Source organism: Mustelus asterias, chromosome 27, assembly GCF_964213995.1.
Source record: "Mustelus asterias chromosome 27, sMusAst1.hap1.1, whole genome shotgun sequence".
Lineage (NCBI taxonomy): Eukaryota > Metazoa > Chordata > Chondrichthyes > Carcharhiniformes > Triakidae > Mustelus > Mustelus asterias.
The window spans coordinates 42595315-42621862 of NC_135827.1; the positions used below are offsets into that span (position 1 = coordinate 42595315).

At 46.5% G+C, this 26548-nt stretch overlaps 1 protein-coding gene and 1 long non-coding RNA gene across 2 annotated transcripts; one reads left to right on the plus strand and one right to left on the minus strand.

Annotated features, from left to right (window-relative positions):
* The first annotated feature begins 43 nt into the window (after window positions 1–43).
* On the plus strand, window positions 44–25408 carry LOC144480010 (zona pellucida-like domain-containing protein 1). The gene is made up of 11 exons (XM_078199161.1): window positions 44–230; window positions 8891–8995; window positions 9953–10179; window positions 11589–11776; window positions 15973–16045; window positions 16707–16804; window positions 17225–17311; window positions 17415–17586; window positions 18979–19093; window positions 21863–21898; window positions 25112–25408. The coding sequence occupies exons 1-11, from the start codon at window positions 44–46 to the stop codon at window positions 25291–25293; spliced, it is 1470 nt and encodes a 489-aa protein (XP_078055287.1). The 3' UTR covers window positions 25294–25408.
* Window positions 24070–25038, minus strand: LOC144479984 (uncharacterized). Its single transcript, XR_013495597.1, has 2 exons — window positions 24999–25038; window positions 24070–24126 (listed from the first exon to the last, which is right to left on the minus strand). It is a non-coding gene; the product is annotated as an uncharacterized LOC144479984 (long non-coding RNA).
* Window positions 25409–26548: the final 1140 nt, after the last annotated feature.

Here is a 26548-nt window from a genome sequence, read left to right on the forward strand (position 1 = left end):
GGGGTGTGGATAGCTTTTCTGTGGCCACAGACGTGACTCCAGGATGGAGTATGGTTTCCCTGGTGCCCGGGTCAGAGATGTCACTGAACGCCTGCAAGGCATTCCGAAAGGGGAAGGTGAACAGTTAGAGGTCGTGGTTCACATTGATACCAGTGACATAGATAGAAAGAGGGATGAGAACCTGCAACAGGAATTTAGGGAGCAGGCTGAAAAACAGGACCTCAAAGGTTGTAATCTCTGGGTTATTTCCAGTGCCAGATACCAGTGAGTACAGGAATAGGAGGATAGGGCAGATCAATGCGTGGCTGAAGAGCTGTTGTAGGAGGGAGGGCTTTTGATTCCTGGATCACTGGGACCGTTTCTGGGGAAGGTGGGACCTGTACAAATCGGACCAGAACCGGAATGGGACCAACATCCTGGTGCTGTTGGGGATGGGGAGGTTTAAACTAATTTGGTGGGATACAGAGAGAGGGTACACCGGGGGGTGATGCAGAGCCAAGTATAGAAACACCAAGTCAGTCTGGAAGGCAAAGCGAAGATAGACATGTTGAGGTACAAGGGAAGATGGCCAGGCTGGATGGCATTTATTCTACTGCAAGAAATCTTATGGGAACTGAGAGTGTTGGCAAACACATGGGAGTATGATGTTATTGATAACAGAGACATGGCTGAGGGAGGGGCAGGACTGATAGCTAGCTCAATATTCCTGGGTATAGAAGCTTCAGGTGAGATGAGGAGGGGGGTATATGTGTATAAAAGGAGGTGGTGTCTTTGATTTGATTTATTATTGTCACATGTATTAACATACAGTGAAAAGTATTGTTTCTTGCGCGCTATACAGACAAAGCATACCGTTCATAGAGAAAGAAACGAGAGAGTGCAGAATGTAGTGTTACAGTCATAGCTAGGGTGGAGAGAAAAATCAACTTAATGCGAGGTAGGTCCATTCAAAAGTCTGAGCAGCAGCAGGGAAGAAGCTGTTCTTGAGTCGGTTGGTACGTGACCTCAGACTTTTGTATCTTTTTCCCGATGGAAGAAGATGCAAGAGAGAATGTCCGGGGTGAGTGGGGTCCTTGATTATGTTGGCTGCTTTGCCGAGGCAGCAGGAAATGTAGACAGAGTCAATGGGTGGGAGGTAGTTTGAATGATGGACTGGGCTTCATTCACGACCTTATTGAGGTCTTGGGCAGAGCAGGAGCCATACCAAGCTGTGATACAACCAGAAAGAATGCTTTCTATGGTGCATCTGTAAAAGTTGGTGAGAGTCATAGCGATCGTGGCAAATTTCCTTAGTCTGAGACGTTGGTGGGCTTTCTTAACTATAGCATCGGCGTGGAGGGACCAGGACTGGTTGTTGGTGATCTGGACACCTAGAAACTTGAAGTTCTCGACCATTTCCACTTCATCCCCATTGATGTGGACAGGGACATGTTCTCCTTTACGCTTCCTGAAGTCAATGACAATCTCCTTCATTTTGTTGACATTGAGGGAGAGATTATTGTCATCGCACCAGTTCAACAGATTCTCTATCTCATTCCTGTACTCTGTCTCGTCATTGTTTGAGATCCGACCCACTACGGTGGTGTCATCAGCAAACTTGAAAATCGAGTTGGAAGGGAATTTGGCCGCATAGTCACAGGTGTATAAGGAGTATAGTAGGGGGCTGAGAACACAGCCTTGTGGGGCACCGGTGTTGAGGATGATTGTGGAGGAGGTGTTGTTGCCTATCCTTACTGATTGTGGTCTGTGAGTTAGGAAGTTCAGGATCCAGTTGCAGAGGGAGGAGCCAAGGCCCAGGCCACGGAGTTTAGAGATGGGAATAATGGTGTTTAAGGCTGAGCTGTAGTCAATAAATAGGAGTCTGACATGGGTGTCTTTGTTATCTAGGTGTTCCAGGGTTGAGTGTAGGGCCAGGAAGATGGTGTCTGCTGTGGACCTGTTGTGGCGGTAGGTGAACTATAGTGGATCCAGATGGTCCGGGAGGCTGGAATTGATTCATGCCATGACTAACCTTTCCAAGCACTTCATAATGACGGATGTCAAAGCCACCAGCCGATAGTCATTAAGGTACGCTGCTTGGCTTTCCTTTGGTAGGGACCTCAGTTTGGTGCAAAGAGAGGTTGAAGATGTCAGCGAATACGCCCGCCAGCTGATCCGCGCAGGATCTGAGTGCTCGCCCGGGTACCCCATCCGGGCCAGTCGCTTTCTGTGGGTTGACTTTCGAGAAAGCTGCTCTGACGTCTCTGATAATATTGATCAAGGAGTTAATTACTGTAATGAGGAGGATTGATATTTTAGTAGGCTCCTCAACTGAGGGCATATGGGCAGAATTTAGAAACAAAAATAAGGCAATCGCATTGCTGAGGGTGTACTATAGACTCCCCACCCCCGCCCCCGCCAACAGTCAGGAAGAGATAGAAGGGCAGATATGTAGGTAAATTTCAGAGAAGCATGAAAATAATAGGCTAACACTAATAGGGGGATTTCAACTTCCCCAATTTTAATTGGTAAAGGAGGAGTGAGGATGTATTAAAGGGAATGGGATTCTTAACGTGCATCCAGCAGAGCTTTTTGAGCCAGCATGTAAGAAGTCCTACAAGAGATGGAGGGGAACTGGACTTGATTTTAGGGAATGAAACCAGGCACATGGTAGAAGTGTCAGTGGGGGAGCATTTCAGTGATAGTGACCATAATTCAGTAAGATTTAAGATAGTTACAGAAAAGGACAAAGATAGACTGGGAATAAAGGCTCTGAATTGGTGGTAGGCTGAATTTAATACAAGACAGGATCTGTACAAAGTGGACTGCGAACAGCTACTTGTAGGAAAATCTACATCAGAGCAGTGAGAATTATTCAAAAAAGGAAAGGGAATGTACAGGGCCAACATGTTACTGTAAAGGGTGGGACCAAAAAGTCTAGAGAACTCTGGGTAACAAGGGATATTCAGGATTGGGTAAGGAAAAGGCATATAGCAGATATAGGGGGCTCAAAACAGCAGACGCCCTAGAGGGGTATAGAAAGTGCAGAGGGTACTTAAACAAATTAGGACAGCAAAGAGGGGGCACGAAAAAAAACTACCAGGTAAAATGAAAGGAAATCCCAAGCTGTTTTATAAGTATATTCAGTAAGTCTCACAACACCAGGTTAAAGTCAGACACTCGCCTGATGAAGGAGCAGTGCTCTGAAAGCTCGTGATTCCAAATAAACCTGTTAGACTTTAACCTGGTGTTGTGAGACTTCTTACTGTGTTTACCCCAGTCCAACGCCGGCATCTCCACATCAGGTATATTCAGGACAAGGAGGTAATCAGGGAAAGAGTAGGGCTCATTATAGACCAAAGTGTCAAATTGTGTGTGGAGCTGAAAAGCAGGCGCAAGATACTCATTTAATACCTCGCTTGTGTTAACTGTGGAGAAGGATGATGGAGGTATTGAAAACCGGGAGGAGAATGGTGATATAATTGAACAGGTTAGCGTAGGGAGGGAGGTACTGTGGTTTTAATCGGCCTAAAAGTAGATAAACCCTCAGGCCCAAAGAAGATTTATCCCAGGCTGCTGTGTGGGGCAAGGGAAAAGATTGCAAAGGCTCTGATGCCAATTATCAAATCCACTCTGGCTGCAGCAGAGGTGCCAGATAATTGTTGGACAGCTAATGTAGCACCATAATTCAAGAAGTAGGGAAAAAACAGGTTATTACAGGTCAGTGGAAGGAAAATTATTGGGAAAAATTTTGAGGGACAGAATTAATCCCCACTTGGAGAGGGAAGGATTAATCAAGGACGTCATGGCTTTGTCAGGGAGAGACCCTTGATTGAATTTTTCAAAGCAGGGACGAGGTGTGTAGGTGAGGGCAGTACAGTTGGTTGATGTAGTCCACGTGGACATCAGTAAGGCTTTTGATAAGATCCTGTGTGGGAAATGATCAAGGTCAGAGCCCATGGGATCCAGGGCAATTGGATCCCAAATTGGCTTCGTGGCAGGAGGCAGCAGGGTTTGGTCACAGGCTGTTTTTGTGACTGGAGGCCTGTGACCAGTGATGTACCACAGGGATCGGTGCTGGCCCCCTTGCTGTTTGTACATTAATGATCATGAATATGGGAAATCTGGGAGATGCGATTAGTAAGTTTACAGATGGCACGAAAATAGGTGGTGTGGTAAATAGCGAGGAGGAAAGCTTTAAATTACAGGGCGGTATAGGCGGGCTGGTCCAATGGGCAGAACAGAGGCAAATGGAATTTAACCCTGAAATGTGTGAGGTGATGCATTTTGGGAGGATTAACAAGGCAAAGGAATACACGATGAATGGTGGGATGCTGGGGGTACAGAGGACCAGAGCGTTCTTGGGGTGCATGCCCAAAGATCCCTGAAGGCAGCTGGACAGGTACATAAGGTGGTTAAGAAAGCATATGGGACACTTGCCTTTATTGGGTACAGAATATAAGAGGAGGGAGGTTATGATGGAACTGTATAAAACGCTGGTTAGACCACAGCTGGAGCACTGTGTGCAGTTCTGGTCGCCTCATTATCGGAAGGATGTGATTGCACTGGAGGGGATGCAGAGGAGATTCACCAGGATGCTGCCTGGAGCGTTTCAGCTATGGGGAGAGGTTGGTTAGGCTGGGATTGTTTTCCTTGGAGCAGGGAGGCTGAGGAGGTCCTGTTCGAGCTGTATAAGATGATGAGGGATATGGATAGGGTCGATAGGAAGAAATGTTTTCCTTAGCAGAGGTCAATAACCAGGGAGCTTGGATTTAAGGTAATGGTCAGGAGATTTAGAGGGGATTTGGGAAAAACCTTTTCACCCAGAGGGTGGTGGGAATCTGGAACTTGCTGCCTGGAAGTGGGGGTAGAGGCAGGAATCCTGCGTTTAAGAAGTGTTCAGATGAGTGCTTGAAACGCCAAAGAATACAAGACTATAAGCCAAGTATTGGAAAATGGGATTAGGATAGGTGCTTTATGGCTAGCACAGACATGATGGGCCAAAGGGTCTCTCCCTGTGCTGTAAAAGCTCTCTAACTCTCTGAAACTATCTCCAGTAGAAGGCAGCAACTGGCAGAGAGTTTGCGCCATCAGTTTGTCGTTGTTTTGATCCAATGTTGGGAGGAGACGGAATGAATTCACTTTGGTAAGTCTCTGTTCAGCGTTGCTATCGTTTATCAGTGGCAGAGATTTCTGTTCAGGAAACACTGCTGGTTGATTGCCAGTCAGATTAGACAGACACCAGTCAGTGATTCCGGCCAGATTCCACTCTGATTAAAGCTGGGACTTTTCGAAAGAATCTGTCCAATTGTGTTTGAATAGAAAGGCATCATTTTACTGCAACAGGTGAAGACCATCACCTGCCAACACAGACAGGAGCTGAGAAACTCTCAGATTCATCTTACTGTTAACACAGATAAACATTAACTCGATTGCCTGAAACCCCACACTCAGTGTAAAAATAGATCCCACTCTGGAAATTTTCCAGGAAGCAACTTCTAGTTATCAACCGTGAGAGTGAATCAGCTACAAACTTCACCCACTATCAGTGTACCACATCCCAAACAGCTACAGAGTAAAGCTCCCTCTACACTGTCCCCCATCAAACACTCCCAGGACAGGCACAGCACGGGGTTAGATACAGAGTAAAGCTCCCTCTACACTGTCCCCATCAAACACTCCCAGGACAGGCACAGCACGGGGTTAGATACAGAGTAAAGCTCCCTCTACACTGTCCCCATCAAACACTCCCAGGACAGGTACAGCACGGGGTTAGATACAGAGTAAAGCTCCCTCTACACCGTCCCCATCAAACACTCCCAGGACAGGCACAGCACGGGGTTAGATACAGAGTAAAGCTCCCTCTACACTGTCCCCATCAAACACTCCCAGGACAGGTACAGCACGGGGTTAGATACAGAGTAAAGCTCCCTCTACACTGTCCCCATCAAACACTCCCAGGACAGGTACAGCACGGGGTTAGATACAGAGTAAAGCTCCCTCTACACTGTCCCCCATCAAACACTCCCAGGATAGGTACAGCACGGGTCACTGGCCTCTCCTGGGCAGAGTTTGATCAGTCGGTCATTACAGAAACAGCAGGAAGAAGCTTCAGGAAGTGAAGTGGGAGGATTGAGACAGACGGTGTGTTGGAGAGCAGAGGGGGAGGGTCTGTCTGTCCACATTGTTCGTGAAGATATCAAATATTCCCAACGAAACCGAGCTCGAACGCTGTTTGGTGTGGATGTAGGTTATAAATTCCTGATCTCATCAGTTAGACTGAGGAAGAGGAAACAGCCACAGGTATGGGGCCAGTAACACGGCAAACTTCAATACAATAGCTGCTAAATAGATAAAATATGTTATTAGAATCATTGAATCAAACTTGTACAGTTGTGTTGAGAAAAGCGGCTGGACAAACAGCAGAGAGAAGTTGTGAAATGAGTGTGTGAATGTTAAGATGAGGTGTTTGAGGCGGACGATTTTATTCAGCAAATGAAAAAAACCCGATAAATACAACACAGGTTTATTGAAAGCCAGAAATAGTTATTTCCAGGGTCGGATGGAAGCTGTCAGCCTTGCTGCACTGTGTGATCGGCTCAACTCTGAGCCCACAGGATCAATAGTTCATTCCAACTCTCGGCACGAGTTCATGAACCAGGCTGACATCACAGAGCAGTACAGAGGGAGTGCCACACTGTCAGAGGGTCAGTACTGAGGGAGTGCCACACTGTCAGAGGGTCAGTACTGGGGGAGTGCCACACTGTCAGAGGGTCAGTACTGGGGGAGTGCCACACTGTCAGAGGGTCAGTACTGAGGGAGTGCCACACTGTCAGAGGGCCAGTACTGAGGGAGTGCCACACTGTCAGAGGGCCAGTACTGGGGGAGTGCCACACTGTCAGAGGGTCAGTACTGGGGGAGTGCCGCACTGTCAGAGGGCCAGTGCTGAGGGAGTGCCACACTGTCAGAGGGTCAGTGCTGAGGGAGTGCCACACTGTCAGAGGGCCAGTACTGAGGGAGTGCCACACTGTCAGTAGGTCAGTGCTGAGGGAGTGCCGCACTGTCACGGGGTCGGTGCTGAGGGAGTGCCGCACTGTCACGGGGTCGGTGCTGAGGGAGTGCCGCACTGTCACGGGGTCGGTGCTGAGGGAGTGCCGCACTGTCACGGGGTCGGTGCTGAGGGAGTGCCGCACTGTCACGGGGTCGGTGCTGAGGGAGTGCTGCACTGTTGGAGGGATCTTGCTATGCACAAATCGGTGGATGAGTTTCTATGGCTGGGATTCCCTCCCCCCATCGTGGTGTGGATGCTGATGGGATCTTCCAGTCCCACTGAGACCCGCAGCCAGTGTTCCGGGAACCCCCTGCTGGGGGTGGATCACATTTGGAAGGACTGGAAAATGCTGCCTGTGGGAAAGTCTGGAAAATCCCACCTTACATGTCCAAAAATATTTCTTTGCTTTGGAAATACTTTGGGATCCAGTGGGATCCCAAGCGGCCCATTGGCTCAATCCTGGAATTGCTCGAAATCAGAAATCTAACAGAATATTCTGGAAAGTCTCAGGAGGTCTGGCAGCGAATCTGGAGGGAGAAACCGAGGTTAACATTCTGAATCAAGAATGACTGTTCCTTGGGAACATTCAGTGGAGACACGGACTGGAAGGTTAAGCGGTCTCTCTCTGCACTGATGCTACCAGACCCGCTGAGTCTTTCCAGCATTTTCTGTTTTCAATCCAGGCAGCAAGCTGTTCAACTGTGGGAGTCATCACTGTTGACCCAGTTCCAATCTCACCAATGGTCTCAGACTGTCACAGTCTGTGATAAGCTCCCTGGGGGTTGCTCACAGACAGGGTCAGTCCCACACAGACACGTCCACACAAAGAACAGGTTATCCAGTGACCCTCGCACAAGAAGGGGCTCACTCCAGTCTGCGTCAATGTTGAGTGTATTTCACACCGGTCCCAGCTCGAGGGGGAGGTGAAAGGACATCAGGAAAAAAAAATTGTCAAACTGATGCCTGGTCGTTTAGAATTTCTCCACATTGTTCCATAAGACCATAAGACATAGGAGCAGAATTAGGCCACTCGGCCCATCGAGTCTGCTCCACCATTCAATCATGGCTGATATTTTTCTCATCCCCATTCTCCTGTCTTTTCCCCATAACCCCTGATCCCCTTATTAATCAAGAACCTATCTATCTGTCTTAAAGACACTCAATGACCCGGCCTCCACAGACTTCTGCGGCAAAGAGTTCCACAGATTCACCACTCTCTGGCTGAAGAAATTCCTCCTCATCTCTGTTTTAAAGGTTCATCCCTTTAGTCTGAGGTTGTGCCCTCTGGTTCTCGCTTTTCCTACTAGTGGAAACATCCTCTCCACGTCCACTCTATCCAGGCCTCGCAGTATCCTGTAAGTTTCAATAAGATTCCCCCTCATCCTTCTAAACTCCATCGAGTACAAACCCAGAGTCCTCAACCCTTCCTCATACAACATGCTCTTCATTCCAGGGATCATTCTTGTGAACCTCCTCTGGACCCTTTCCAAGGCCAGCACATCCTTCCTTGGATATGGGGCCCAAACTGCTCACAATACTCCAAATGGGGTCTGACCAGAGCCTTATACAGCCTCAAAAGTTCATCCCTGCTCTTGTATTCTAGCCCTCTCGACATGAATGCTAACATTGCATTTGCCTTCCTAACTGCCGACTGAACCTGCACGTTAACCGTAAGAGAATCTTGAACAATGACTCCCAAGTCCCTTTGTGTTTCTGATTTCCTAAGCATTTTCTCATTTAGAAAATAGTCTAAGCCTCCATTCCTCCTTCCAAAGTGCAAAACCTCACACTTTTCCACATTGTATTCCATCTGCCGCCACTTTGCCCACTGTCCTAAGCTGTCTCCTAACCTGTTCACAGGTATGGCAGCCCTGATCTGGGCGTTCTCCCGCATCTCACTCCTGCGTCTCCTTCAAGATTCACAAGCTGATGATAGTTGTGGGGCCGGGTTTAACAGGTACCCAGGTAATCCGAACATTAATGTGGGGTGTGGGATATATCAGAATGTTACGGTGAGGCGTGTGTGGGTATATCGGGGTGAGGGGTGTGTGGGTATATCGGGGTGAGGGGTGTGTGGGTATATCGGGGTGAGGCGTGTGTGGGTATATCGGGGTGAGGCGTGTGTGGGTATATCGGGGTGAGGCGTGTGTGGGTATATCGGGGTGAGGCGTGTGTGGGTATATCGGGGTGAGGGGTGTGTGGGTATATCGGGGTGAGGGGTGTGTGGGTATATCGGGGTGAGGGGTGTGTGGCTATATCGGGGTGAGGGGCTATATCGGGGTGAGGGGTGTGTGGCTATATCGGGGTGAGGGGTGTGTGGCTATATCGGGGTGAGGGGTGTGTGGCTATATCGGGGTGAGGGGTGTGTGGGTATATCGGGGTGAGGGGTGTGTGGCTATATCGGGGTGAGGGGTGTGTGGCTATATCGGGGTGAGGGGTGTGTGGCTATATCGGGGTGAGGGGTGTGTGGCTATATCGGGGTGAGGGGTGTGTGGCTATATCGGGGTGAGGGGTGTGTGGCTATATCGGGGTGAGGGGTGTGTGGCTATATCGGGGTGAGGGGTGTGTGGCTATATCGGGGTGAGGGGTGTGTGGGTATATCGGGGTGAGGGGTGTGTGGGTATATCGGGGTGAGGGGTGTGTGGGTATATCGGGGTGAGGGGTGTGTGGGTATATCGGGGTGAGGGGTGTGTGGGTATATCGGGGTGAGGGGTGTGTGGGTATATCGGGGTGAGGGGTGTGTGGGTATATCGGGGTGTGTGGGTATATCGGGGTGAGGGGTGTGTGGGTATATCGGGGTGTGTGGGTATATCGGGGTTATATGTAACTGTGAATACTGATGGAATGTATTCTGTGTTGAGGATTTGGGGCAATGTTGAGTTATTTAGCCGCTGTTTTGTTTTGCCTTCATTCTCCACGCAGCAAATGAAGATATTTCCGTTAATTGCGGCATTCAGGTCATCGATTTATCCATTAACATTTGTCCTCTGTACTTTGCTGGCTTTGATCCTTTGACCTTGGATCTGAATGGTCAAGATAGTGACCCGCAGTGTGCTGGGAGAGTGGACGCTTCACTCAGTCCTCCCAGGATTCATTATTCATTCGTTATTGATGATGCCAGCCACAGCAGCTGTGGGAGTCAGTTCCAGGTCGGTGCTTTGTGGAATTTGGGTTTTATTGATGGGTTTGACCTCTGGATATGGTTCATATTGGGAGGTTATTCAGAGAGAGGAAGAGAGGGAGTGCAGTTATGGGCTGTTTCCCAGTGAAGCTTAAGCCACAATAACATTCACACCATACAAGTGCCAGGCAATGACTATCTCCAACAAGACTGAATCTAACTGTCGCCCTTTGACATTCAATGGCATTGCCATCGCTGAATCCCCCACTCTCAACATCCTGAGGGTTACCGTTGACCAGAAACGGAGCTAGACTAGCCACATAAATACTGTGGCTACCAGAGCAGATCAAAAGCTAGGAAGCCTGTGGCAAGTAACTCACCTCCTGACTCCCCAAAGCCTGTCCACCATCTACAAGGCACAAGTCAGGAGTGTGATGGAATACTCCCCACTTGCCTGGATGGGTGCAGCTCCAACAACGTCCAGGACAAAGCAGCCCCCTTGTTTGCTAACTCTTCCACAAATCTTTCCAGTTTAATAACATTCTTCCTATAGCAGGGTGGCCAGAATTGTACACCGTGCTCCAAATGTGGCCTTATCAATGTCTTGTACAGTTGTAACATCTCAACTCCTGTACTCAGTTGTCAATTTTATTGAAGATTGAGGTCGATACATTTTGGATTCTTAGATTATGAGGGACATGGACAGAGTGGGGCAGCACGGTAGCAGTGGTTAGCATTGTTGCCTCACAGTGCCAAAGACCCAGGTTCGATTCCCGGCTTGGGTCACTGTCTGTATGGAATTTGCACGTTCTCCCCGTGTCTGCGTGGGTTTCCTCCGGGTGCTCCGGTTTCCTCCCACAGTCCAAAGATGTGCAGGTTAGGTAAATTGGCCATGATAAATTCTCCCTCGGTGTACCTGAACAGGTACCGGAGTGTGGCGACTAGGGGATTTTCACAGTAACTTCATTGCAGTGTTAATGTAAGCCTACTTGTGACTAATAAATAAATAAACTTTTTAAGGAGCAGTTGTTCCCCTGAGTTGAAGGGTCAGTCACAAGAGGATATGAGTTCGCGGTGATGGGCAGGATGTTTTGGGCGGAATGTGAGGAAAAACAATTTTACTCAGAGGGTGGTGAGGTTCTGGAATGCGCTGCCTTTAAAAAGTACCTGGATGAGCACTTGGCACATCAGTGTTCAGGGCCAAAGGCCAAGTGCTGCAGATGGGATTAGGTGGGAGGTCAGATGTTTCTTGCATGTCATTACAGACTTCTCTCTGGAATTCTGGGATCTAGGGATACTCTGCACGAACCTGAAACTGGGGTAGAAGATCAGCCATGATCTTATTGGCTGGCAGAGCAGGCTTGAGGGGCTGAATGGTCTACTAATGCTCCTATTCCTTATGTTGTTGATTGTGGGCCATTTTTTCCTGTGTTTCAGATTCTCGATGAAGGGCCTGGAACTGGAACTTTGACTCAATTTTCCAACCTCCAATCCGTGGTCATATCCGGATTCATTGATTCTCCAGAGAACGGTGCCTCAGTGGTCAGTTACAGGCCGGACATCTTCTTCAAATTCTCCTGCAAGTACCCACTCGAGTATATCCTCAAGAACACAAAGCTCAAAGCGTAAGTCTTTTAAAATAAAAACAGTGCTGGAAAAACTCAGCATCCTGGCAGCATCTGTGGAGAGAGAACTCGTCATCAAGATGGAGAGTGAAATAGTTGATTCTGAGACTTGGGTCCTGAATCTTAATAAAGGAAACTGTGATGGTATGAGGCGGGAGTTGGCTCAGATAGATTGGGAAACGTTATTTAAAGGGATGACGGTGGATAGGCAATGGCAAACATTCAAGGAACGTATGGGGGAACTGCAGCAACTGTTTGTTCCTGTCTGGCACGAAAGTAAAACTGGAACGGTGGCTAAACCGTGGCTTACAAGTGAAATTAGAGATAGTGTTGGATCCAAGGAAGAGGTATACCATTGGCCAGAAAAAACAACAGATTTGAAGATTGGGAACAGTTCAAAATTCAGCCAAGGAGGACCAAGGGACTGATTAAGAGGAAAATAGAGTATGAGGGGAACATAAAAACTGACTGTAAATGTTTCTGCAGATACGTGAGGAGAAAAGGATTGGTGAAGACAAATGGAGCTCCCTCACGGTCAAAAGCAGGGCAATTTATAATGGGGAACAAAGAACTGGCTGACCAGCCAAATACAAACTTTGGTTCTGTCTTCACAAAAGAGGAACAAATAAGATACCCGAAATGTTGGGAACACAGGGTTTAGTGAGAGGGAGGAACTGAAGGAGATCAGCATTAGTAAAGAAATGGTGTTGGGGAAATTGGTGAGATTGAAGGCGGATAAATCCCCAGGATCTGATCTGATTTGATTTATTATTGTCACATGTATTAGTATACAATGAAAAATATTGTTTCTTGCGCGCTATACAGACAAAGCATATCATTCATAGAGAAGGAGAGAATGCAGAATGTGGTGTTACAGTTATAGCTAGCGTGTAGAGAAAGATCAACTTAATGCAAGATAGGTCCATTCAAAAGTCTGATGGCAGCAGGGAAGAAGCTGTTCTTGAGTCAGTTGGTATGTGACCTCAGGCTTTTGTATCTTTTTTCTGATGGAAGAAGGTGGAAAAGAGAGTGTCCGGGGTGCGTGGGGTCCTTAATTATGCTGGCTGCTTTTCCGAAGCATTGGGAATTGTAGTCAGTGGATGGGAGGCTGGTTTGACTGATAGATTGGGTTTCGTTCACAACTACATTCACCATCCTTTGTAGTTTCTTGCAGTCTTGAGCAGAGCAGGAGCCATACCAAGCTGTGATACAACCGGAAATAATGCTTTCTATGGTGTGATTGTAGAAGTTGGTGAGAGTTGTAGTGGACATGCCAAAATTCCTTAGTCTCCTGAGAAAGTAGAGGCATTGGTGGGCTTTCTTAACTATAGTGTCGGCATGGGGGTACCAGGACAGGTTGTTGGATCTACATCCTAGAGTACTTAAGGAAGTGGCCTGAGAAATAGTGGATGCATTGGTGGCTATCGTTCAAGATTTTATAGACTCTGGAACAATTCCTACAGATTGGAGGGTAGCTAATGTAACCCCACTATTTAAAAAGGGAGAGAGAGAGAAAACAGGGAATTATAGACCAGTCAGCTTGATGTGGGGAAAATTCTAGAATCCATTATCAAAGATTTAATAGCAAAACACTTGGAAAACAGTGGCCGAATTGGACAGAGTCAGCATGGAATTACAAAAGGGAAATCATCTTGACAAATCTACTGGAATTCTTTGAGGATGTAACCAGTAGAGTTGATGAGGGGGAGCTGGTGGATGTGGTTTATTTAGACTTTCAGAAAGCTTTCGGCAAAGTCCCACATAAGAGATTAGTGAGTAAAATTAAAGTGCGTGGGATTGGGGGAGTGTATTGAACTGGCTGGGTTTTCTATCCATCTCAATAGAGAGGAAACAAAGAGTAGGAATAAACGGATCTTTTTCTGAAAGGCAGGCAGTGACTAACTGGGTACCAGAGGGATTAGTGCTGGCACCCCAGCTATTTATATATATATATATATAAATAAAATATATTAATGATTTAGAGGAAGGAACTGAATGTAATAGTAAATGCTTGAAGGGCCAAATGGCCTCCTCCTGCTTCTATTTTCAATGTTTCTTTGAGAGAAGCAGAGTTAATTTTGAGTCTGTGTGACTCTTCTTTGGAACTGAAGACAAAGTGGAAGCTTTCAGATAGATAGGGACATCAGGCAGCCAGGTTCACACACTCACAATCAATGAGTTACTTTGAGATACGGCCATGATTGTTACATGGCATCAATTTGTGCACAGCAAGATTCAAAAAGCATTCATGTGCTGAATGGCCAATGAACATGTTGCTTAGCGGCAGATGTTGATCAGGAAATCCCTTTACTTTTAATCAGGTTCTGGGATCAGTAAAATCAACATACAATTAGCCGGGGTTTATGTGAAGGACAATGTCTCTTAGAGTTTATGTTTATAAATACATTCATGGGATGTGGGCGTCTCTGGCGAGACCACCATTTGTTGCCCATTCTCGGTTTGCCCTTGAACTGAGTGTCTCACTCAGCCATTTCAGAGGGCAGTTAAGAGTCAAGCACATTGCTGTGGCTCTGGAGTCACATGTCGGCCAGACCGGGTAAGGATGGCAGATTTCCTTCCCTGAAGTATATTAGTGAATCAGATGTGTTTTTCCGACAATGGTTTCATGGTCATCATTAGATCTGAAATCCCAAATATTTATTGAATTCAAATTTCACCATCTGCTGTGGTGGGATTTGAACCCGGGTCCCCAGAGCATTACCCTGGCTCTCTGGATTACTAGCCCAGTGACAATACCATTATGCCACAGCCTCCCCATTTTGAGTCCAATGTGATTTGATTTGATTTATTATTGTCACATGTATTAGCATACAGTGAAAAGTATTGTTTCTTGCGCGCTATATAGACAAAACATACCATTCATAGAGAAGGAAACGAGAGAGTGCAGAATGTAGTGTTACAGTCATAGCTAGGCTGTAACAAAAGATCAACTTAATGCGAGGTAGGCCCATTCAAAAGTCTGACAGCAGCAGGGAAGAAGCTGTTCTTGTGTCGGTTGGTACGTGACCTCAGACCTTTGTATCTTTTTCCTGAAGAAGCTGGAAGAGAGAATGTCCGGGGTGCGTAAGATCCTTAATTATGCTGGCTGCTTTGCTGAGGCAGCGGGAAGTGTAGACAGAGTCAATGGATGGGAGGCTGTTTTACGTGATGGATTGGGCTACATTCACAACCTTTTGTAGTTTCTTGCAGTCTTGGGCAGAGCAGGAGCCATACCAAGCTGTGATATAACCAGAAAGAATGCTTTCTATGGTGTATCTGTAAAAGTTGGTGAGGGTCATAGCTGACATGCCAAATTTCCTTAGTCTTCTGAGAAAGTAGAGGCGTTGGTGGGCTTTCTTAACTATAGTGTCAGCATGGGGGTCCAGGACAGGTGGTTGGTGATCTGGACACCTAAAAACCTGAAGCTCTCGACCATTTCTACTTTGTCCCCATTGATGTAGACAGGGGCATGTTCTCCTTTACGCTTCCTGAAGTTGATGACAATCTCCTTCGTTTTGTTGACATTAAGGGAGAGATTATTGTTGCCACGACAGTTCACTAGTTAGAGTGTGACGGTTTAACAGTGTAATTTCATGATTTAATGAGTGGGATTCTGGCAGTTTCTCAGGGGACAGGAAGTTTGGACAATCCCCATTGAATGTTCCACATGAGATTCCAAAGTGCTTTACAGCCAATGAAATACTTTGTTCTTTGTGAGATCTTACATCACTTCACAAAGTGGATCTCTAAGATGGATATAAATAAACCCATGAACATTACTGGGAGCAGAGCAGAGATTCCACCTGGTGTTTTGGCCGATATTGATCCCTGAGCCAATATCAGACAGATTCCCTGATTATTTAGGTACAAGAAGGTGATTCCCACTCACATGGATGGGGAATAATCGGGATCCTGCTCTCTATCCGGAGAGGAGAGGGTAGAGGATGGTTGTGCGTGGCGATAAGGCCAGGGTTCAATGGGACAATCTCCGAGGTAAACTATGATGAACCGGTCTGACCTCACGTCGTCGTTAGTTTAGTGAATTAACAGAGAGCCGGTGAGCTGAGAAACAGTGTGGGGAAAGTGTAAACAGAGCAGCGATCGCAGGAGAAAGGTTTCCGTGAACGGAATTGTTTGTAGTTTAATTTGAGCGAGTGCTTTCCGCAGCTCACTGTCTCTCACTCTGTTTCTTTTAGGTCTTCGATCTCCGTTGCCGTGGCGATGAGTAATGGTAGTTTCAGCAGCTCGCTCACTCTGCAGCTGTACAATGTACGTTTCTAATCACAATTCAGGCGTCGAATCACTGGAGACCTGCTGAAAGCAGATTTACATATTTCTCACCCAAAACTCATTAACACACACACAGAGCGGCACGGTGGCAGTGGTTGGCACTGCTGCCAGGTGCTATATAAATGCAGGCAGTGGCACAGGGGTTAGCACTGCTGCTTCACAGCTCCAGGGTCCCGGGTTCGATTCCCGCCTCGGGGTCACTGTCTGTGTGGAGTTTGCACATTCTCCCCGTGTCTGCGTGGGTTTCCTCCGGGTGCTCCGGTTTCCCCCCACAGTCTGAAAGACATGCTGGTTAGGGTGCATTGACCCGAACAGGCGCCAGAGTGTGGCGACTAGGGGAATTTCACAGTAACTTCATTGCAGTGTTAATGTATGCCTTACTTGTGGCTAATAAATAAACTTTAACTCATTCAGATGCAAAGGTTTGCATCACCAATTCCAGTCAACCTCACGTCGTGACCCCTCGCACCCCCTGACCCCCCTCGCACCCCCCGCGCCCACGGTTGATTTACGATTTTGGGTGACGTGGAGTTTATTGATCACAGAGACGTGGGGGTTTCCGTTATCCTCCCCATTCCTGGGATTTGCTGCTAAAACTTTCTGATTTCTTTCTAACTTCTCTTTGTTTCATTCTGGACAGGATCAGAATTTCACATCAGCTCTGATTATCCCGGACACCGGCCTTCCACTCAGATACAAAGTTTATGTTGAAGTTAGCGTCAATAATTTAACTGCAAAGTAAGTGTGCACAGAGACAGGAGCAGATATTTAAACTCCTCCAGCCCGTTCCCCATTCAATCCAATCACAGGCAATGCTGCATCCCGACTCAACAAAGAATAATACAGCACAGGAACAGGCCCTTCGGCCCTCCAAGCCCGTGCCGCTCCCTGGTCCAAACTAGACCATTCTTTTGTATCCCTCCATTCCCATTCCGTTCATGTGGCTATCTAGATAAGTCTTAAACATTCCCAGTGTGTCCGCCTCCACCACCTTGCCCAGCAGCGCATTCCAGGTCCCCACCACCCTCTGTAAAAATCTGCCTCGTACATCTCCTTTAAACCTTGCCCCTCGCACCTTTGGGAGAGTTGGGGGTGCTGTGGGAGGGGGAATTGGTGAGTGAGGCAGTGTTACTAACTGGTCATGCGTTTGATTTTCAGTTTTAATGTCCTGCTGGATCACTGTTTTGCCACACCATCGCCATTCAATGCCTCGGCACTCGACACCGGATATTCTTTCTTTGTTGGGTCTGTGTCTCTGATTATTTCATATTTTCAATTCAGGTGAAGAGCCGGATGGTGCTGATTGGTTGTTCAGTTGCTAATGACGATTCCACATTGTTAACTCCAGGTGCAATGTAACTCCTCACACAAACATCATCACAAACGGAATCGGCCAGAAATCCCAATTCGTTTTTGATGCATTTCGCTTTACAGAGCACAGCGACAGGAAAGTCTCCACTGTCTACGTACACTGCATCACCAGACTGTGCGAAGCTCAGACCTGCCACACATTGCTCAAGGTAAGGCTGCCCATCCAGCCGTGTCTACACACAGACTCGACTTTCTCCTCAGTCCTTGTGCGCTGGAGCTCTTTTACCACAGGACTTTGTAAATTATGTAGAGCTGGGAATATTCTCTAATTCCTGGACCCTTTCCCATCATCGCTCACTCCACATCATTCCTGCTCCTGGGCTGAAGATTCCCTGTTTGTAAAGTTGAGAGATATCGCTCGCTCGCTCTCTCTGATTCGCTCAGGACCAGGCCCACTCCAAATATGGAACATTCTGGAGTGGAACCACCTTGAATCCTCCTTCCCAAAGCTCCTGTGAGCAGGATTTTCCCCAAGGATTGGGATTTAGGTGAATCACCCAGTTTATAACTGAATGAACAGAAGGAGTGGACCATTCGGCCCATCAAGCCCATTCAGTCCATTATGGCTGATTTTGGTTTCAATTCCATTTCCCGCCCACTCCCCAAATCCCTTAATTCTCTGAGAAACCAAAACTTTGTCTATTCAAGCCTGAAATATCTCCAACAATGGAGCATCCACAATCCTCTGGGATCAAGAATTCCAAATGATTCACAACCCTTTGAGTGAAGAGATTTCTCCTTATCCCAAGTCCTAAATGATTGGTCCTGTATCCTGAGACTCTGCCCTATTGTTCTAGGTTCCCACGTTCCGGAAACAACGGGCAGGATTTAACACCCTCGCTCAAACAAGACCAGAAAATCCCGCCTAAGGACAATGGACATTTCCACTGTCCGCCCCTCACCCGCTCGGATTCAGAGGCGGGCAGGGTGGTAGAATTCCAGCAGATGTTTCCGTTTCTATCCTATCAAACCCCTTCATAAACGTTAATATTTCAATGGGATTATTTCTCATTCTTCTAAACTCCAGAGAATATAAACTCAATACACCTCATCCTTTGCTGCACCGTTCTCCCAGGCACGTTCTCTAAATATGGAGACCAAAATAACACACAGCATTCCAATGTTGTCCATGGTTCCTCAATCTCACTGCGTCCTTCCCGACTCTGTAACATTCCCAGCGTGAGCAGAACTACCCCAAGTGTTTGACCACATTGGTAACTAGTGTCTGTCTCTGTGACAGGAAACTAGGAGGGTCAGTGACCCAGAGGGGCTCAGATTGAAGAGATCACCAAAAGAGCCAGTGGGGGAGATGAGAATTTTTGCAATTTGTTCTAGAGTTGTTGTGATGTGAAATGAACTCTCAAAAAGCAGATTCAGTAGAAACTTCCATAAGGAATTGAAGAAATATTTAAAAAGGGAACACTTGCAGGACTATAGCCTGGGAGTGGAAGTAGGTCCAGCATTGGCACCGGGGACTGAATGGCCTCCTCTTGTGCTAAATTCTTGTTTTGGACATGATTCTGTTCCTATAAATCACACAGGGCTGCTTCAGAGATGGGAGGAGGAAGGGGCAAAGTCGAGAAGATTCCCCCCGTGAGAGAGTGACAACAGAAACCTTCACAGTTTCATCTGGACCCATCTACACCAGTGAAGAAGGTGAGCTCTCAGTAACAGCCAATCACAGCTTCATTATTCTGCCTTCTGTCCTTCAGAAATTCCTCCTAAAATACCAGCGATTGGTTCCCATTCCCGACATCGTTCCAATCTCCACACGTGCTGGAACAGAACATTCCCTCAGCCCCAGATAGCAACAACAACTGGCATTTACCAAGCACCTTTAACACGGGACAATATCCCCATTCACAGGAACCAAACACAATTTGACATTGAGTCACTTGAGAGGCTGAAAGCACGATTAAAGAGGCAGGTTATAAGGGGTGTCTTAAAGGTGGGCAATGCAGTAGAGAGAGAGATTTAGATAGAGGAGACTTCAGCGAGCCATTAACATCAGACTGTCTCAGTGCAGAGCAGGAGGAGTGTGGAGATCTCCAACGATTGTTAGATTGGAGGTGTTTACAGAGATAGAAGGGATAAGGCCATGTGAGAATGTTAAATCTGGGGTGTTGCCAGCCTGGGAGGCAGTGTGGAACTTGGTATAAGGGAGGTCCTGAACTTTGAACAGTGTGATGGTGAGAGTGTAGAGCCAGGCAGCTGCTGTGGAACAGCTGTTTCCAGCTGCACGAGGCCTCGAAAATCGAAAGAATGTGGGAACTCAGTGTTTACCCCACCTTTGTGCGTTTGCATTTGATTGGACTAGGGATTTATTAACACATACTGGGTGCCATCTACATTTAGTTACAGTTAATATGATAAAACTGCTAGAGGAAGATGAATAACATTAGTTAAATATATAAAAGGTGTGCAGAGACTGGGGTAAGCACTCACCTCAAACAGCAACAGTGGGAACGAAAGGTCTAGATCCACTGACATACAACCACCTTTACTGACAAACACACAGACTAGAAGGGTTGATGAAGATAGTGCGGTGGATGTTGTGTACATGGATTTCTGCACGGCCTTTGATAAGGTCCCAGATTGGTCAAAAAAGTTAAAGCCCATTGGATACAGCCTAATGTGGATCCAAAGTTGGCTTAGTAACAGGAAACAAAGGGTAATGATCGATGGATGCCCTTGCGAATGACAACTTGTTTCAAGTGGTGTTCCACAGGGCTCAGTGTTGAGACCCTTGCTGTTTGTGTTATATATTAACATTTAGACATGAATATGGGGAACATGATTGGGAAATGTGCAGATGACACCAAGATTGGCTGGGTAATTGATAGTGTAGAGGATAGCTACAATCAATAAAACAATATAGATGGGTTGGTGGAATGGGCGGTAAAGTGACAGATGGAATTTAACAGAGAAGTGTGAGGTCATGCCTTTAGGGAAGCTAATCATTATAGGGAGTACACAATAAATGGGAATATACTAAGAGGGGTAGATGAAGTGAGAGATTTGGTGTACAGGTAGACAGATCCCTAATGGCAGCAGCTCAAGTAGACAAGGTTGTAAATAATGTATTTGCAATGCTCTATTTCATTGGCAAAGGTATAGAAAATAAAAGGATATAATGATGGAATTGTATAAAACACTGGTGAGGCCACAACTGGAGTATTGTGTACAGCTCTGGTCACCATATTACAGGTTGGACATGATTGCCCTGGAGAGAATGTGGAGTGTTTCCAGGGCTAGAAAAGTGTAGCAATGAGGAGGGATTGGATAGGTTGGGATTATTTTCCTTGGAACAAAGAAGGCTGAAGGGTGATTTGATAGAGGTGGACAACATTGAGGGGACGAGTTAGAGTGGACAGGATAAAACTGTTTCCCTTGGTGGAGAATTCTAGAACCAGGGGCATAGATTCAGGATAAGTGGCAGTAGGTGTAGAGGGGACATGAGGAAGAATTGTTTTACGCAGAGGGTGGTGGGTGTCTGGAATTTGCTGCCTGAGTTGGTGGTGGAGACAGAGACCCTAAACTCTGGGTGAACCTGTTGTAAACCATGTTGACGTGAAGTCACTTTGCCAAGGTTTGAAAATACAACGGGGGGGAACATATGGCGAGGGTGGGGGGTCTTTAATTATATTAAAATTGATTAAAATATATTAAAATCAGGTTTACTCCTTTTGTGTCTGTGAACCAGTGAGGGAGCGGCGAGAATTGACAATCGCGATCTCGCTGGCGATTCCTGGGTTTCACCGGATCTCGAGCCCCCGACATTCCCGCTGATGGACAGCACGGGCTCAAAATCACCCCCAACATTTCCAATACCTGGGAATGGGTTCCATAAAATCCCACTGAAGGGAGACGGTAGCGGTAATGTCACTGGACTAATCCAGAGGCCCAGGCTAATGCTCTGGGGTCACCGGGTTCAAATCCCACAATGGCAGCGGGTGGAATTTCAATTCAATTAATAAAATATCTGGACATGAAAGCAAATCTCAGCAATGGTGACCATGAAACTATCACTGATTGATGTAAAAACCCATCTGGTCACAAATGTTCTTAAGGGAAGGAAATGTGCTGTCCTTACCCAATCTCGCCCACACCGGACTCCAGCCTCACAGCAATGTGCCTGGCACTGCCCTCTGAAATAACCCAGCAAAGGAAGTTCAAGGCAATTAGGGATGGGCAACAAATGCTATCCTTGCCAGTCGTGCCCCTGTCCATGAAAGAATTAACAAAATATCGTAAAATCCAGGGACAGAGGAAATCTATGTGCTTCGTTAATACCTATACTTGGGTCCAGCTTACAGAGCCTAACTTCTGGTTAAGTTAAATGCCATGTGGTTTATGATATGGATTTGATTTGGCATCTCGTTGGACCATTTCTCTTCAATAAGATGCTTCTTTCTCTTTGCCCAGAGTACACAGTGTCAGGATTGCCAGCACCTTGGAACGGTAAGTGGCTAAGGATTTATCAGCGGAACTATCTTGAGCCAATACTGAGCTAGCTGGATCACAGGACAGGGAGATACCATCCACCATCATTCCCCAGCTTCAAACACGCCTGTCATTTCTTCAACAAGATTCAAGAAGCATTTTGTTATCCAGAGGTGATCCTCTCTCAACTCTGCTCTGAGCTCTGCATTGTAACCTTTCGTCTATTTCATCAACTTTAGTCCTCTTCCCTGAACTCCGAGACTCACTCCCAGCCTCCCTGAACTCCGAGACTCACTCCCACACATTCGTCCTCCCCCCTCAATTCACAACCAATAAACATGTTGACCCAAATCCTTTCTTGGATGGGATCAAGCACTTATTCCCAAGAATGAATAAGAAAGGCCAGTATTTATTGCCCACCTCAATGATGTCTAGATGATGGTGAGTTGCCTTTTTAAACCATTGTGGTCTCAGGTGTATCTATGCTGTCGGCAGAGACAGGATATTGGCTGAATGATGAAGGAATCCTGATACATTTTTATGATGGGGGTGGTGCCCCTCTGAGGTGTTTCCATACATTGGCTGCCTTTGACTCTGATTTGATTTATTATTGTCACGTGTATTAACATAGTGAAAAGTATTGTTTCTTGCGTGCTATACAAAGCATACCATTCATAGAGAAGGAAAGGAGAGAGTGCAGGATGCAGTGTTACAGTCATAGCGAGGGTGTAGAGAAAGATCAACTTAATGTGAAGTAGGTCCACTCAAAAGTCTGATGGCAACAGGGAAGAAGCTATTCTTGAGGCGGTTGGTACGTGACCTCAGACTATTGTATCTTTTTCCTGACGGAAGAGAGTATGTCCAGGTGTGTGGGGTCCTTAATTATGCTGGCTGCTTTGCCGAGGTAGCGGGAAGTGTAGACAGAGTCAATGGATGGGAGGCTGGTTTGTGTGATGGACTGGGCTTCATTCATGACCCTTTGTAGTTTCTTGCGGTCTTGGACAGAGCAGGAGCCAGACCAAGCTGCGATACAACCAGAAAGAATGCTTTCTATGGTGCATCTGTAAAAGGTGGTGAGAGTCGTAGCTGACATACCAAATTTCCTTAGTCTCCTGAGAAAGTAGAGACATTGGTGGGCTTTCGTAACTATAGTGTCGGCATGGGGGGGACCAGGACAGGTTGTTAGTGATCTGGACACCTAAACACATGAAGCTCTCGACCATTTCTACTTCATCCCCGTTGATGTAGACAGGGGCACGTTCTCCACTGCGCTTCCTGAAGTCAATGACAATCTCCTTTGTTTTGTTGCCATTGGGGGGGGGGGGGGGGGGAGATTATTGTCGTCACACCAGTTCAGATTCTCTATCTCATTCCTGATTTTATACTTGGTGGAGAACTTCCTTGGTGGAGAATTTCCCATTTTAATGAAATAATATTCCACTTTGGAAAAAAAAAGATATTCTTTGTATTCTATGTAATTTTACGCTGGCCAGGACAGTGCAGTTGATCCGAGTTGTATTGTGCTGACAGAATGAGTAAGGACAGGAGGGATGTGAATATTTTTCTATATGTGGCGAGTCCCGGAACTTGCTGCCCACAAGGGTGCTGGAAAAACAATGGTGATTTCAACAGGAAATTGGATGGAGATTTAAACTTGCGGGGTTGGAGCAGGAATGGGGATTGTTCTGCAGGGAGCTAGTCTGGACTCAATGGATCGAATGGCCTCCTTTTGTACCCTTGTGACTCTGACAGTAGTTAGCACTGCTGCCTCACAGCGCCAGGGACCCGGGTTCAATTCATGGCTTGGGTCACTGTCTGTGTGGAGTTTGCATGTTCTCCCCGTGTCTACATGGGTTTTCTCCCACAGTCCAAAGATGTGCGAGTTTGGTGGATTGGCCAGGCTAAATTGTCCAATAGTCCATCAGAGGGACTAGTCAGGTAAATATATGGGGATACAGGGAGGGGGTCTGGGTAGGATTGTTGTCACTGCAAGCTTTGTGTTATTCCAGCTCTCTCCAGGCTGCTCCCTTCCTGTTATCATTATCGCCCATGTTTTGAACATTACAAGCTAAATCTTCCTGGTTTCAGTAGATAAGGAGCTGTCCCTTTAATCTGATGTGGAGATGCCAGCGTTGGACTGGGGTAAACACAGTAAGAAGTCTCACAACACCAGGTTAAAGTCCACCAGGTTAAAGTCCAACAGGTTTATTTGGTAGCAAAAGCCACTAGCTTTTGGAGCGCTGCTCCTTTAATCTGAGTAAGAAGTTTAACACCAGGTTAAAGTCCAACAGGTTTACTTGGTAGCAAAAGCCACACAAGCTTTCGGAGCTCTAAGCCCCTTCAGGTGAGTGGGAATTCTGTTCACAAACAGAGCATATAAAGACACAGACTCAATTTACATGAATAATGGTTGGAATGCGAATACTTACAACTAATCAAGTCTTTAAGAAACAAAAGAATGTGAGTGGAGAGAGCATCAAGACAGGCTAAAAAGATGTGTATTGTCTCCAGACAAGACAGCCAGTGAAACTCTGCAGGTCCACGCAACTGTGGGAGTTACAAATAGTGTGACATGAACCCAATATCCCGGTTGAGGCCGTCCTCGTGTGTGCGGAACTTGGCTATCAGTTTCTGCTCAGTGACTCTGCTGTCGTGTGTCGCGAAGGCCGCCTTGGAGAACGCTTACCCGAATATCAGAGGCCGAATGCCCGTGACCGCTGAAGTGCTCCCCAACAGGAAGAGAACAGTCTTGGGTTCATGTCACACTATTTGTAACTCCCACAGTTGCCTAGACCTGCAGAGTTTCACTGGCTGTCTTGTCTGGAGACAATACACATCTTTTTAGCCTGTCTTGATGCTCTCTCCACTCATGGGTTGTTTTGTTTCTTAAAGACTTGATTAGCTGTAAGTATTCGCATTCCAACCATTATTCATGTAAATTGAGTCTGTGTCTTTATATGCTCTGTTTGTGAACAGAATTCCCACTCACCTGAAGAAGGGGCTTACAGCTCCGAAAGCTTGTGTGGCTTTTGCTACCAAATAAACCTGTTGGACTTTAACCTGGTGTTGTTAAACTTCTTACTGTGTTTACCCCAGTCCAACGCCGGCATCTCCACACCTTTAATCTGAACCACTGGAGGGAGCTGAATGATTCCATGATCACCATAAGCTGCCTTGCCTCATTTCTGGTTACCTGATGCTGATTTGTGTGTTGACTTTGGCATTTTTCAGACACAGCCCAGAGTGGCAAGGACAACCACATGAGCCTAGTGGGCCCCATCATTGGCATTGTGCTGGCAGTGACCGCAGGTGGTCTTATGATCGCCACCATCAGGAAGTGGATAAGAAGCCAGGTGACTAAGAGGAAGCAGCCAGAAGGGAATCACAAAGACACGGGTTACTCTGCAAACTGAGCCCGGCCCCCTCCCTGGGGTTCTCCCACATCAAAATATCAACACTGCCAACACAGCTTGGAATTTTAACACTTTGAATATTAGAGTGCGGGGGAAAGGAGAGAATCGTGTTTCCAATTGACAAACCTCCCCCAACATGTTCTGGGTAGATTTCAGATTTGCACTTGCCTTTAGTTTCATAATCAACACTAAATAAAGAAAAAAAGATTTCATTCCACTAGTTTACAGAAGATAAAGTGGTAACTTGGCACTTTCATCAATCTAGCTGAAAATATCTACCAACATTTGATAAACACCAATCCTCTGCTGCCTGGGAGTAACTGGATTTAAATAGATTTACAAAGTTATTTTGAATGATCAATAGTTTTCTTGGTGTTTAACACATGGTTGACAGGAGGCTGTAAATAATACTCTGCTCCAATTACTGTGTCCCCATGCCTGACTGGTGCCAAAGGTTTTTTTTAAAAAAAATACATTTGTGGGACAGGGCATCTCAGGCGGTCTACATTTATTGCCCTTGAGGTGGTGAGCTGCTGCCTTCAATCACTGCAGTCCCTGTTCTGTGGGTTGACCCTCAATGCTGTTAGGGAGGGAATTCCAGTTCTTAAACTGGGACAACTCCCAGAAATTTCACGTGCATCCATTAAATATGAAAATAAATGCTTTACACTTCACAGACCTACAGGCACTCAGTGTTACTCTCAATCTCTGTACAGTAATCAGCACTGAATGGTGAGCACAGGTTTGATTCCCAGTCTGTGTGTCACAGCCTGCAGTTGCACTGTATGGATCAGTTTAAGATTCTGCATTACCACTGGCTGAAAACTGGATGTACAGAGGCTGGACAAAACCTCAACAGCAGCCTTCCATGGACTGGCACAGGAAATGGTTACTGGGCAGCATGACATTTATGGGACAGTACCCAGGGGAGAAGACAGGAAAGGAATCGGCATTGTGATTCTCTATTCAGACACTGGGACAGGCAGTAAATGTGGGCGCAGCAATATCACTCGTATCCAGAGGCCACGGCTCAAAGGATTCTAAACAAATTCAAACAAAGCATCATTAGGACAGTAACTAAATAATTAGTCAAATACACAATTTAAGGAGCAACTTAAAGGTCAACAGGCAAAGATTGAGAGACCAGTATTGGAAGAATGCAGAGATCTTGTAGGTGATAGAGTTGGCGGTCACGGAGCGAGTGAGACTCTGGAGGGATTTGAAGTTAAGAATTTTAAAATCTCAGCACTTGCAC

Bases quoted from the DNA above. Each gene is read 5' to 3' on its own strand.
- LOC144480010 (XM_078199161.1), top strand. From the start codon at position 44: ATGGAGTATGGTTTCCCTGGTGCCCGGGTCAGAGATGTCACTGAACGC. The intron at 19,094-21,862 runs GTGAGCTCTCAG...CTCTTTGCCCAG, and splicing joins CATCTACACCAGTGAAGAAG to AGTACACAGTGTCAGGATTG. The intron at 21,899-25,111 runs GTAAGTGGCTAA...GGCATTTTTCAG, and splicing joins ATTGCCAGCACCTTGGAACG to ACACAGCCCAGAGTGGCAAG.